Source organism: Anthonomus grandis, chromosome 1, assembly GCF_022605725.1.
Source record: "Anthonomus grandis grandis chromosome 1, icAntGran1.3, whole genome shotgun sequence".
NCBI lineage: Eukaryota > Metazoa > Arthropoda > Insecta > Coleoptera > Curculionidae > Anthonomus > Anthonomus grandis.
The window spans coordinates 28,491,816-28,507,295 of NC_065546.1; the positions used below are offsets into that span (position 1 = coordinate 28,491,816).

General features: G+C 29.8%; 1 protein-coding gene across 14 annotated transcripts in view; it reads right to left on the reverse strand.

Moving 5' to 3' along the window:
- LOC126736627 (calcium/calmodulin-dependent protein kinase type II alpha chain) overlaps positions 1–15,480 on the reverse strand; it is a 166,409-nt gene that overhangs the window by 34,085 nt on the left and 116,844 nt on the right. For 7 of the 14 annotated variants that reach the window (XM_050441184.1, XM_050441081.1, XM_050441089.1 and 4 more), the window contains exon 11: positions 12,798–12,854. The exons of 5 other annotated variants lie outside the window; for them this stretch is intronic. In XM_050441184.1, the coding sequence (XP_050297141.1) occupies positions 12,798–12,854 (57 nt within the window). Of the gene's footprint in view, positions 1–11,047; positions 11,069–12,797; positions 12,855–15,480 lie in introns of all 14 variants that reach the window. 2 more of the 14 variants (XM_050441128.1, XM_050441161.1) reach the window with 1 other exon arrangement.

Below are 15,480 nucleotides of genomic sequence, written 5' to 3' on the forward strand. Positions count from 1 at the left end.
AGCATCCGACAAACAACAGTATTCAGACCTATGCCATTGTGAAAATTCAATTTCTATTATAGGGGTTGGCAAACTTTTTGTATAAAGAAAACTTCTTTGAAGTCTGTTTCTAATCAAAATCCCGGAAGTTCTAAAACAAGGGAGATCGAGAAGTCTTGGAACGGTTGGTTCTTTGCAAACTCTAGAACAAGGAAGGATATTGACTTTTTAGACTGAATTATAATTATTAACGGTTTAGAAATTTAATTAACAACATCATACCCTCTCGCCTCTTGGAGGTGCCTAAGATCGCTGCCAAGGCGGACATGGTACTCCCGAAACACCCAATTTTGAACACGTTTGTGTATCTCTTTATTTCATCAGAAAAATGATAAGAGAAAATGAAAACACTTATAAGACTTTTATACAATAGGAATCCATTCAAGACAGCACAAAATTAAATCGCACGTTTCGCGATAATCAAATCATTGAGCGATCTTAACGAACTAATTAGAAATGGTATCGAACTGCTCGGCTTAGGAACATGCGAACAACAAATAGATCAAGGAACGGCCAGTTATCCGTTAACTTACATATAGTTACGATTTACTGAACTATATTTAACACTTTCGGAGTTTCGGTCGTACACTACAAGATTATATGTTTAAGAGCACATTTTATTTGAAAGAATGAATATCTCACCTTCGTTTTTTATTCCCCGGTATAAAATTGACACGATTTTTCCAAAACAAATAAACACAGCAACAAGAGTAGCACAGTATATAAAGAGATACACATTTTCGCCTTCTTTAATTTCGAAATTTAATTCTTCGGGTAAAGCCGTCTTTCCTTTTTTCATATCGTTATAAGTTCTGGAAAATTTTATATTACAATCAATTTTTTTAAACAACACATGATCATTTTTAACTACTGACCAGTCAAGTCCGGCAACTATACAACCGTTCTAAAAATATCCATCGTTTCTCATTCGGAAAACATGGCATAATTGGATGGATTCAAGTTCACGAATTCAGTTTTTGGACTTTTCTTCGTGCTTTTAAGTGCTTTTATAATTTTTTTCCACGTATATGGTCAGCTTTACCGATCGGTTTAACAATGTTTGGTTAACAGGACGCGGGTCTTAGTTAAAACTAACTCAGGTCTGTCACTGGTCCAAAATTAAATCGACCGCGGATCGATGAGGCTTGTAAGTAAACGCTATAATTAGAACTTACTTATTCATATATCCACTTTTGTGTTTATTTTTGAAAAAACATTGTTACTGGCAGTATAAATTTAAAATTTGGGTATAAATTTAAATGTTTTCTTCGTTTCAATATAAGGTGACCATCTTAACGAAAAAAAAAAAGAAAAAGAAAGGGTAGACACGTAAATTTCAATATAAATCCGGAGTAACGAAATCCAAGACGATAAAAATCTATCTTTATTTTTAGCACGTTTTCGAAACAAAGACAAAGAATAATAAATGTATCTGCGATATCCGAGAAATAATTTTAAGCCGAAAAAAATATTGTCTTAAATAGTCAGCAGTGTCGTAATTATTTATTTTAGAATAAATTTTACAGAACTTCATAGAAAATGTTTGTTGCGTACGTATAAAATATACATGTCCAACCAACGAAGGTCCTGAGTGCGGATACCAATGTATTAATTGGCAATAATAAGTACCAACTGCCCGAATAGCACACATCCTCCAATGTCCTACATTGGTCCAAGCTAGGTTGAAATGTCCATGGATTGATTATGGACATCCTGTGGATTATAATTTTGTATAAGCCAAATGATAATAATTCATAATAATAAATTATCTTTATCCAATGGACCATCATTGGCCTTCCAAAAGATGTTTTGAAAAGTATAGTTAGTTTACCAATAGATAGATTTTTTGAAAAGCCATTGGACTCATTTTTATAGGTACATCAGACATTTACATTATTCGTCGAAAGGTGTTTCTTCATTTTGGTGAAAATGCATAACAATTTTTAAACCCACTGCTTAAAAAAATGGGAAAGCATTGGGAAAATACTATAATGAATTAATGAAAGCCCATTGAACTCATCATTTCATTTTGTACAAGGTCTTTCTCCATATATTGGCTCCCTTCTACAGAGGTTAGGTGAAAGTAGAAGAAAAAAATTTTATACAAAACTTTTGGAGTTTTACTTTAAATTTTTGAATCCGATGTTAAATTTTTTTTTCTCTTTTAGAAATGTCAAATTTTGACACATCGTTAGTTTTTCCTTTTAGAATGCTCTATATATGACTTCATAGTTAAAAAAAAATAAATTTTCCGATTTCAAATATATATGATTTTATAACTTTTAATTAGTTTTCAAATATCGGGCTCCAAACTTTAAAAAAATTAAATATTGAAGATCTTGGTAGGGAATTGCATTGTTAATGTTTGACATTTACTAGGAAACAAATATTTCTATTATAAATTATATTTACCAAAATCATAGACAATTAATAATAAATACGATACAAAAGACTGAACAAGATTATATAAATTGTATTAATAGTGGTGGTGGTCATATAGAGCAGTTATAATTATTTGGATTTAAAGTTAAACAATTATTAAAATAATGTACTTTTTCAAAAAAACCTAAATATCCCTAAATAAATATTAAATCTTAAGGTTTTATTATATAGGAGCGTCTGCGACTATATTATGCACGCCACGTCCGACCCTAATTTTCGTGTTTTTTGAGAAATAAAAATTCATATCTTTGGCTGTATGGCTAGCGAAACGATGAAATTTGGCATAGGGCCTCTTAATACATTGAAAATGATGGATCCGTAAACAATTTTTTTTTCCGGTACCACCAAACGGAGCGGTACTATCTCAAAGTCAAAAATTCATAAAAAAACGGGTCAAATTCCTTCCAGGTGCGAGAACTCAAATAAAAAGCTTTTAAACGACTTGAAATTTTTAGGACCTAAGGGCTATTAGAAGCTTAAGAGCTGTATACTTTTTGGGCCAGATCGGTATACAGGGTGAGTTATTATAAGTGAACAAAAGTGACTAAAAAAAATTCAAACTTCTCCAGAGGCTAAAAAAAATTATAAAAAAAGTGTTTCGGCGAAAAGACTTAATTTTATGAGAGATTTCACATACTTGGAGCTTTTTTTTGTAAAAAATGTATTATACGAGTTCTGGCATTTTCAGTTTTTTGGAATTTTCTGCCAAACGATACTTATTTTGGGAAAAAAAATTTTTTTTCAAAAAATAACTTCATTCTTTATCTTTCATATGCCATATAACCGAAATTTTTGTAAACCATACAGGGCGAGCAATAATGAACTTTACCCATGAAGGTCCGACCCAAAAATCACTTATTAAATAACTTTTTGGTGGTGGCACCTGGACTATTTATATTCTCAGGTATTAAATACTTTAATAACCCTATTATTTGTGTAAAATTACAATCTTTCAACTTAATAGGTTCTGAGCAATTCGAATTTTCGCGTTTAATTCATTTGCAGCGTCCCTGTACATGGTGAAAAGATCAAGCAACATCTAAAAGATCCAAAATTTTGTTTTACAACACATACTACTACATTTCAGGGTTCCAGCGATAGTACAAGTACCCGAAAAATGCGATTTTATAAAGAAAGTCAATTTTTTTGCATTTTTTCAGGTAATTGGAGGTGTCAACCTAAACTCTAAAGAAATGGCTAGTGGGAACAATACTTTGACGCCTGGTGTGGGAACATTTTTTAGTCGTGACAGGTGGCCGGGACTTGGTTGGGTTTTTTGTAAAATTATCAATGAAAATGAATCGGAAACGATCAGGGAAAGGAAGCACCGAATCAGAAAATGAATGGGCTTTCCGAATATGTGCATATCACTTGGGGAAATTGTGTATTGCGGCCAGGAAAATTCGGCAAACATTTTGACATTTTTGACATCTTCGAAAAATTCCGTTTTTTTTTGAAATGTCAGTGTGTTTATACCGGGGTGAGTCAAAGTGAAATTTGCTCTATTATTTTATTAAAAATATTCGAATATATACGCGGGTCAGTCGTAATGATCTACTTAATTTAAAATATGAATTAAGATATTAGGTGAGTTTTATGCTATTTAGTTTATTATTAATAAATGTTAACAATTCTTAAACATTGGTTTTGGGATATAAATAATAATTTTTCGAATTTATTCATTTTTTAGGTTAGCCGAGTCTCATAACTCTTTTGGTTTTGGTGCGATTTGGTTGAAATTTGGTACCTAGAGTTTATTTAGGATAAGATTAATACATTTTGACAGATATTTAACATGACTATGTTTTAAGGTCACGTGACTACCTTAACTTTTTAACTATTGGTCTGATTCGCTTAAAACTTGGTATTTGGGGTTTATTTAGGATGCAATTATTAATTTTTGACAGATATTTGACATTTGACTTCCAGGTCACGTGACTATTGGTACTTTTTTGCTATGAGTCCGATTGGGTTCAAATTTGGTATTTGGGCTTTATTTAGGATGAAATTACTATTTCTGACAGATATGTGACATTTGAGTTTTGGGTCACGTGACTATTGTAACTTTTTTGCTATGAGTCCGATTGGGTTGAAATTTGCTATTTGGGCTTTATTTAGGATACAATTATTACATTTTAACAGATATTTAACAAATTATATTTTAAAGTCACGTGACCTTCATAATTTTTTTGCTGTTGATTCGCTTGGGTTGAAATTTAGTATTTGGGATTTATTTAGGATACAAGTAATAAAATACAGAAATTTAACATATAGAATTTTAAAGTCACGTGACTTTCATAACTTTTTTGCTATTGATCCGATTGGGTTCAAATTTGGAATTTGGGGTTTATTTAGGGTGCATTTGTTGATTTTTTACAAAATTTTAAAATATTAAGTTCTAGGGTCACGTGACTCAAAATTTCCTATTCGATTGAAATTTGCTATTAGATGATATGTATATACAGTGTGACCCATTTGTTTTCGGGTCACCCTGATAAAAAGTTTATTTCTGGTGCGATTTTGCTCAGGTTTTTTTTTAAATGTTACGTCCAGAAAAACTGCATCATTATAACAAAAAAAATTCTGCCATGCAAATTCCAAGGCCTACTAATGTCAGTTTTTAAGGGCCAAATTTTAAGAAACCATGCTAGGCATTTTTTTAGCAAAAAATTGTGCACACCACTGGATTCGGCATCCCCAAAAACGGCCTTATACCAAATTTCACCAAAAAATATTAAATAATAACAATTTTATGATAAAAAAAAGAAATGCGCTTTACCTCTAAATTGTCTCTATAACTATGTGTGTAGAGCAATAAAACCTCATTAGGTATGCAAAAGTGGTACCTGGTGATCCACCAATATTTTATGCCACTACCTGAGTTGGGTATTAGTTTCAATGTAAAATTCTTTCTTTTCGTTGATTGCAGGTAGTGCCACCCGGTTTTGGGTCAATTTATGAGTTTTGCCCATTGTTACCCACTGATAAACATTGAAAACGGTTCGCCAAAGGCGTGTAACTGGGACTTGTTTTTTACCTTATAATTAATGTACTTAAATGCTATTTTATTTTAGAAAGTTACTTTTGTTTAAATGGATAATATATTTTTTTCACAAATTTATTGAACATAATATGTAGAGTAAAACAGTTGAAAATGTCACTTTTGGATCTGGCACTTTTTGAACAGTGTATAACAATTTTAAATTATAATAGATTGTAGTCTTCTTCGTCATCTGACGAACTGTCATCACCTCTTGACATTATAATTAAAGGATCGACTGTCTGATCGATGAGGTTGTCAAGATCCCACATTTTGTCCTCTTGCTTAATTACATGTTGGACTGCTTTTCGCCAATTCTCTGGTGTCGCTTCCGTAATGGCTTGATCAAACAGTAGCTTAACATCTTTCATTTTAAAAGTCGTGTTTTGTCTTGCTACAAATCCTTTTACCTGCGCCCATATCAGTTTCATTTAGTTCGCAATGATATGGCGGTAAGCGCAGTACAGTTATATTATATTTTTCGGCTATATCTACCACGGCGTATTTCATGAAACGAATTTTGTGTAAGTTTGCTATTGCCAGCAGTTCTTTTTTTATCAAATTTGCTTCAAACGCAATACCTTTTGCAGTCAGCCAATCGATAATTTCTTGCTTTCTCTAACTTGAAGTTGGCGTCTTCTCTATTCGCCGTGAATGATAGCTTGCGTTATCCATAACCACCACCGAATTAGCCGGAAAAAATTTTATCATTTCACCAAAATAGTCCTCGAAAACGTCTGAGTTCATGTCTTCATGGTAATCTCCTGTGCGAGTCGACTCAAAGGTTAGCAGACCTTCTTTTAAAAATCCCTCTTCGCTTCCAATATGTGTGATTATAAGTCTTTTTCCTTTTCCCGAAGGTACTTTAATACCCGTAGACAGGCCTTCTATGAAAGCTTGGCGAGCACTGGTTATATTTTTGTCTTGCCACATTTTTTGGACTATATAAACTTCGTTAATCCACGTCTCATCAAGATAAAAAACTTTCTTTTGCTCCCTGCGGTACTGCTTGATACTTCTCAAGTATTGTCGTCTCCAACAAACAATTTCGTCGCTCTCCAGTAAAAGTGCTTTGCGGTTCTGCTTTTCCCAGGCAAAATCCATATTTTTTAAAGTTTTCCATAAAAGTTTTCTACTTATCAACGGAATACTGTCATCTCGGCCAAGCTCCATTAAAATTTTGTCTAGGGTGGGTATTTCCTTTTTAAAATAAAAAGAGTGAACTTTTCTTCGAATTATACATTTAGTATTTTCATCAAGGACTTTTGTAGGTCGTCCTGGCTTTTGCTTGGGAGATTCCACTTGACCTGCTACTTTTCTTTCCCGCAACAATTTGAAAATGGTGGACTTTCCAATTCCACTCATTCGAGAACATTTTTCAACAATTTCTTGCACAGTAAAACTAGGGTAATCGTGTTTTATGCAATCATGTACATTTAAAATAATAACTTTTTCACTCAGCGATAGTGGAGAATTTTTAGTACATCTTTTCGTTGGACTGAATACCTCCATTTTTTAAATATTGGGATAATAATATTGTGATTACACTACAGCGTAGCAATGACTACTAACGTTTAAAATATGATTTAAAAGTATTTATAGTCTGTATATATTACCTGACCCCATTTTTGCATGTTACAAAGCGTTAAAAGATAGGTACCTATACAAAAGGATTAAAAGTATTTATTTAGTATTTAATCTCTTTCAAAATAAAGGCATTTAATCCGTGAAAATTAAATTCATAAATATTATAAGTACCTGCGCCTATGAACTACCACGAAATGTAGCCAAACAGAACGGAATTCCCCAGTTTATTGCTCTATACACTTCTGAAATAGAGGATAAAAATTATTGAAATATCGAACTCTATTGTATCATCTAACTGTCAAAAGTGGTAATAGAACGTGTTTAGATAGTATTAGTAATCATGGAAAATTTAAATTTAAGAGAAAAAATTTAAATTGTTCGTCTTGTTGGTGGTAACACGCGTTCGATGAGAGAAGCTGCCAGAGAATTTAATATTAGGCATCCTGATAGACCAGTAAGTCTAAGTACTGTGCAACGTGTTAATAAAACTTTCAATGAAACAGGATCTGTTTCGAAAAATCTACTTAAAAATAGACATAATGGACGGCGTGGGCTCAGAAGAAATGAAAATTACATTTTGGAATATTTTAACGGCATTCCTCGAAGTAGTGTCAGAACGGCTAGTTTGGTCCTTAACATCCCCAGAGAAAGTATAAGAAGATGTTTGCAAAAAAATAACATAAAAGCATTTAAGCCAAAATTTTTGCACACCTTAGAGGATGGTGACCAGGCAAGAAGATTAGAGTTTTGCTATTGGCTTCAGGGAGAATATTTAAACAATAGAAACTTTCTAGATGAAATCCTTTTTAGCGATGAAGCCACTTTTACCACAAATGGCGTAGTCTCTAGTCAAAATTGCCGCCACTGGTCCGTGCAGAATCCAGAATTTATAATAAATGCAAGGAGACAGTATTCGCAAAAAATTAACGTTTGGTGTGGAATACTAAGCGACAAAATTATTGGCCCTTTTTTCTTTAATGGTAATTTGAATACAATTGAATTTTTTAATTTTCTTGAGAATGAAGCTTCAATTAGATCGTTGTCCTGTCCATAATGCTCGTTTAATAAGAGACTGGTTAAATCAACATTTTGAAAACTGTTGGATAGGACGAAACAGTCCTTTCGTTGAGTGGCCACCGAGATAACACATCTCGTGAGAGTGATTTTTTTCTCTGGGGCTTAAAGAAAAATTGTACAAATCAAGACCTCAAAATTTAGAAGATCTACAAGTAAGAATAATCCAGGTTTGTTCAGAAACTACTCAGAGCAAGTCCGTAAAGTTATTTTAAATGTAGGCAAAAGGAATATAAAATGCATAAAAAACAATGGTGGATTTAATGTGATGAGTGAATTTTTAATTTTTTTGTTTGTTGTTTTTATTTTGTTTGTATTTATTTTTGTTAGTTTATTGTTTGTTTTTATTTGTATTTAGTTTGGAATTGTTATTTGCTTGTACTATCTTTGTTCAATTTGTTTTTTTCATGGCTATCTACACATTTTTAAATGTAAATAAATGCATAATTTCCCTTTTTATTTTTTGTTATAAAATTGTTATTACTTAATATTTTTTGATAAAATTTGGTATAAGGCCGTTTTGGGGGATTCCGAATTCAGTAGTGTGCACAATTTTTTGCTAAAAAAATGCCTAGCATGGTTTCTTAAAATTTGGCCCTTAAAAACTGACATTAGTAGGCCTTGAAATTTGCATGGCAGAATTTTTTTTGTTATAATGATGCAGTTTTTCTGGACCTAACATTTAAAAAAAACCCGAGCAAAATCGCACTAAAAATAAACTTTTTATCAGGGTGACCCGAAAACAAATGGGTCACACTGTATTTATAGATAATATTTTGTATTACCCTATTCCTTTTATCTTAATTAGTTAAATTATTTTTTAAATTTGCCTTTCAAAAAAAAATTAAAAAATCATCGGTTCGAATACATAGGCTTTAAAGGAAACTTATCTTTTTATCTTCTTTCATAATATTGTAGCATTAATATAGATTTTGAAAAATTTAGAAGAAAATAAAAACCATTTTTTAACCCTTTAGATTTTCGACAAAAAAAAAATTTCTTGGGTTTTTTTTTACTGGAAATTGCCAACTTGGGGCTTACATTATAATTTGTCGATTATCATTTTAAGAAAAAAAATGGTACAGTGGGAAAAAACGAGTTTTCTTTTATTTTTTTTCACATTTTTACTAATATCTCGACTTCTATTATAGCTTCGATTCAATTCGTGGATGGTTTCTATTATTCCTTATTCTCCTCCTGTTAATTCTTTTCATATTTTATTATAATTGCCTTTCGAAATAAAACAGAAAAATTTAAAAAATCCACGTAAAAACCCGATTGTCTTATCCCTATATAGACTCTTATGCATGGGACCTAATTTTTTCCTTTATATTATGGCACTCGTATAAATCGTGGAAAATTTTGTCGTAGAGCTTTTTTATTAGTTTTTGAATGGTTTTTGACCAGAAAAAATTAATTTTGAAATCCGAGCATATTTTCAAAAAATGCTTATTTTGAGCCCGGATTTGCTTCAAAATCGAAAAATGCAAAGAAATAGGTTTTCCGTTTATTTTACAGTCAAATCGTTAATAACCTTTCTTAAAGGTACTTAAAAGTAGTACATGATAGAAGGATAAAAAAAAATAATTTTTCCATAGGACCCTTGATAATTTGATATTTATGTTTCATGGTTTTTCACCATTTTCTTTGATTTTATGATAGCTAGGATCGATTAGTTTTAAAATACAAATACCTCGTAATATTCCTCATAACTTTTATAGAAGACTTTATGGACAATAAGTTGTCATTGCGTATTACTTAATCACTTAAAGACTGAAAACTTCTGTAATGATATTAATTCTTGAAGCTTCTGTTCTTCGTTGAGAAAGATTGAAATGAGTTAAAATAAGTTTTAGTCTATCTGAGTATATGTGTTGTTTTAAAAATCAATATTTAGGGCACCTGTTATAATTATATAATCATACTACATCTATAGTTGAACTAAGAAGATCTTCAAATCTATCCACAAATATTGCTGTAGGCAATATTATGAAATACATTGATCAGTATAAATAATCATAAAAGTTATTCCTACTACTTCACAAGTATTAAAACTCAAGTTAAATTTATGAAATTTTCAATTTAAAACCCAAGCTCTCCGCCTTTCTCTATTTTGTCTAAATAATCTTATAACCCGGCAAATTAAAGCATTCCGTTTCAAAATGTTGAAGCCAAGCAAAATGTTGTGACTGCAATGAAATCAAATCAATTTCAAATGTAATTTGACATTTAATTTATAATTTAAAAAGAAAAAAATTGTTATTTTTAATTTGTTTTTATGTTTTCTTCGGTAGTAAAAAAAATGTATGTTACAAGTGTATAAAATCCCCTTTTTTATTCATAAAATTAGTGAATAATATGCGTGATCTTGCTAATATATTCGACTCCAAAATATTATTTGTAGATCCTATTACTCACTGCCGTAATAAGTCATTAAAATCTTGGGATTTATAAAAAGAAACATTTAATCTATTAGCGCCGAATCTTTTTCTTTTTTGTTTCCTTTTGATATAATAATTCTGTTTAAATGTTTACAACTAAATATAAATTTTTGCTACTTACCACTGACCAGTATACTGGTCTATTTCTACTATTTTGTACTAAATTTAAGTATACATTTATTTGGTACCGCACTGCGAATATTAAATCTTTTATGTATATAATTGCTGAATATTGAATAATTAAAACTATTATTATTATTATTATAACTTTGTAGAGCAAAAAACTACGCAAGTGCAAGAATATTATGTAAAACAATAAACTATAGCCTACATTTTAATTACATAAACATCATAACGAATGCAATTAACATGCAAAACAATATCCTAATACCATTGAATTTTACGTACATACATATATATTTACCTTCTCTATTTAATATCATTTCTGAGAAAATAAAATAAAAGTTCAATACTTGTAATTTTATATCTACAGGATGTATAGGTTAACATTATTATAGAGGGTGTCCCAAAAAGCAACATAAGCCGAAAACGGGTAAAAGACCAGGTGCTCAGGGACTTAAAAAAAAACGAAAAAAATGACACCTTCTGTTGATCTTTTTAGTACTGTGGTTACAAATTTGGAAATTTCTTAACAATTTTTTAATATTTCTTAATTTAATTAAAATTAAGAAAAAGAGTACACTAAACCAATTGAAAACGTCGTATCAGGAATGGAGGCAGAAAATTTGAACATTAGTTGCCACTAAAGTAAAATTAAATTATTTATTAATTTTATAAAAATTATCTATAAAATTTTATATAATTTATTTTGACTGTACAATTATTAACTTAGCTTAGAGTACGTTTTACTACGTACTAAAAAAATACCCCTATTGAGCCAATAATCTAGCAAGTATCTTAGCATTTTGAAATCTAGATTAGATACGCCAACTTTTGAAATTACTTGCCAAACAGTGAAGTAATTCTCTTTTCCAGGATAGTTAGTTAAAGTTGGGAAATGATGGTCAAAAGACACAATTTTTAATGCAAGTTAAGCAAAAATCTGATAATTTCTTTAAAAAAATTAAACAGTTGTGTTTGAATTTAGTTTTGTAATTTATCGAAGGATCATTCAGAGTTACTTTAAAAAAATATTAAGAAATTCAAAACTTTGTAACCACAGTACTAAAAAGGTCAACAGGGGTTATCAATTTTTTTCGGTTTTCTATGAATGCCCAAAATTTTAAAACTACTCGAAATAGATTTTTAATTTTTTTTTTAATCCCTGAGCAACTGGTCTTTAGCTCGTTTTCGGTTTATCGTTGATTTTTGGGACACCCTGTATATAACAGTTTACCAATATTTGAAAAACTAGCAGAAAAGCGATTAAAAAACCGCACGGTACATTTTTATATAAAGTGTTCAAAATAACCTTAAATTAATTGTTTTTTGTACACAACAACTCCAAAACTATATTGCAAAGGTTAGTTTGAACAGCTTTTAATTCTGAGATTAATATGCAATTTTAAAGGCCAAAGTTAAACACCATAAAAATCATTAAGAGATAAAAAAATACAAAAAAACAAAAAATTAGCGCTGCATATAAAAATTAAGCAATTAGTAAAGCTGGCAATAAGAAAATAAACTCGTTAAACATTTTTCGTGTCGCAAATGAATGGGCGCGCTGATTTGGTAATTTAAAAAAATATAAAATAGCGAGCTTATGCAACAATCGGCCCTAAAAATGACGCCTCACATAAAATAATTGAATCACGCATCGGGTCGCAACAATAATTTATTTATTTTATTTATGAGAATTGCGGAAGCGTGTAGGGATCGATTATGTGTAGTTAAATGAAATTCGCTGGGAGTTTACGTCGCAAAAGCACGCCAATTACGTTAATTAATTATTAGAATGTTAATTTACCTAAAGAGTTATGCTAAAAGACATAACTTAAAATAATAATAATAAGGCTCTTTTATAACGTTGCGCCCCAATGCGTAAAACTTTTAATTTTGATTCTTTCATAAATAATAAAAACATTATAGTAGCAAATACACAGTGTTCCTCCTAACATTGACATGATATTTGAGAACACTCTGTATAAACAATGAAAGGTATGGATGGAACGATGAATGGTAAACAACAAGTATTGAATAATTTGGGAAATTACCTTCGGGTTCTTTCGCAATTACTGTTGAACTACGGTCGACTCCGCCCTTCTTGTCTTCTGAACGACGTCGTCCAGAACACAAAGAAATCAACTTATTGACCAAATCAAACATTTTCGACTAAATTAAACACTATCATTTACATTACCATGTGCATAAAAATTGATTATATTTTCCATATAGTAAATTATTAGCAATACCGATATCAGTATAAAATTTTGAAAACATGACCAAATCCATGCATGTGGTAAACGTATAAAAAACACGGTGCGAAAGACGATGTTTGGAAAGTAAAATTAAATTAGGGATGATATGCTGGATGATAAAAGAGATACTAGCAAAAGCTGCAAAATTCCAAATAAAACAGTCTGTATTAATTCTTGCTATTATTTTATAATATGATATAAAGTCGCTAATTTGCCTATGATTTTGCCAGCTTTTGCTATGTGCATATATATAGGAAAAGCAACCATATAGTGCAATAACTAGACACAATTCATCAATTCTTTCACCGTTTAATTCAAATTAAAATAGTTTTTTTCTATTTATTTAAATATTTTAAATTTGAATTAAACCCTTTGACAATTTTTAAATAAACCAGTGGTATGTGGAGTGAATGATAGTTCTAGATATACAAGGCACTAAAAAAAGAAAGAATTTCGACAGAAGAAAAAAATGAGGATATATGAACAGACTGTTAATGTGATTTTCAGTGCAGACACCTTGGGATACACAGGTGAAAATACATTGTATACAGGGTATTTCAAATTCGACCTTTAACATGAAGATCTCGGAATCTATAAAATATAAAAGATACAAAGATGGTTAAATTGCGGCAAAGTTGAGAATTTTTGAGCTTAACAATATGCCGTTTAACAAATTGAAAAATTCCGAATGGTTCCGAATATATTCGAATAAATCCCAAATTTTAAAAAATCGATTTTATTTTTTTCTAAGTTAATTTCTAATATAACATTTAAAGTAATTTGCACTTTTGTATTGCCACTTTTTTCGTGCTACATTATAGTGTTTTCAGATTTTTAATACGTTTTGTCTTTTGTCAACCTAAGCTCTGTTTTTTCCTATGGGCCCTATATAGAATTTTTACATTTTTAAAAATTACCTTTTTAACGATGGATCACAAGTTATATTTATTTTGTGTAACAATCCGAATTTTTGCAAAAAAAATTAATTTGCCACAGTTGGCTGTGATAAACGGATGAGACAATATATAAACTGTCATAAATATCACATGTTTTAAATATTTGTATGTTTTGTTAGTATGCTAGGACAAACTGACAGTAATTTTATTAATAATTTAAGCGATTTTACGAATGAAGAAAAGATATGATTAAAAATGTAATATGGTCCGATGAAAATACATTTACAAACTGTGGCATTTTTAACAGCAATAATAAACGTATTTGGAGCCAAAATAATCCCCGACAATTTCGGGAAAATTATTATTTCGAAAAATGTATCTTTTAATTTTAATGTTTTAAAATAAGTTTTTCTTTTCAATTTTTGAAGTCAGAATTTTTAAATTTTTGAAATAAATTTTTAAATTTTCTTCAATTCATTTCTTATATTATTACAGGCATTTGGAACAAAATTTTGTTTAATTCTTGGACTTTAGGGTCATTTTCCATGTGTTTCAAGTATTTTAAATTATTTTTCTTTTAATTTTATTGTTGTAGGAAGTTTTTGTTTCCAATTTTTAATTCCAGACATTTTGAAATTTAAACAAAATTTTTTGGTATTTTTCAGATTTTTCCAACATCCTTACAATATTCCAGGCATTTGAAATAAAATATAATTTTATTTCTAGACCTTAGGGTAATTTTCTACGTCTTTCAAGTATTTTAAATAATTTATCTTTTAATTTTAATGTTTTAAAATAATTTCTTGTTATCAATTTTTTAATTTCAAAATTTTTGAAAGTTTTAACATTTTCTAAATTTTTTGAGTATATGTTTATGATATTCCATGACTTTGGGTCAATTATTATGTCTTCCAACTATTTCAAATAATTTTTCTTTTAGCTTGAATATTTTAGGATAAATTTTTGTTTTTAATTTCAGAATTTTTGAAATTTCTAAAATAATTTTCAAAATTTTCCAGATTCATTTTGGTATTTTTATATTATAAATCTAGTTTTATTCCAGGACTTTGGAATCATTTTCTACGTCTTCCAGGTATTTTAAATCACTTTTCTTTTAATTTTAATATTTTAAAATAGGCTTTGGCTTTCAATTTTTAATTTCAGAATTTTTGAAATTTTTGAAGTAACTTTTAACAACTTTTGAGTATTTGTATATTATTCAAGACATTTGTAATTAAATTTTGTTTTATTCCAAGATTTTGAGGTAATTTTTCCATGTCTTTTTAAGCAAGTATTTCCAATATATGTATAATATTGCAATTAATATTTTTATTTAATTTAACGCTATTGTGTTTCCATACTTTTTGGAACATTTTCCTCAATAATAAACATTCAGAGATTGGAGGGACACAAAGTCAATTTTTATAATCAATTCACAAATTTAATCTGAGACTGTTGACTTATTAGTCCATATTTATAAAAAAAAGTTTTACCTTTTGCTTTCAAAAAATAAAGCAATTCCTTCAAAGCATATGCATAAAAAAAAGTGAAGGAAAAGGTCTCGCTTCTGCAAAGTAAAAGGT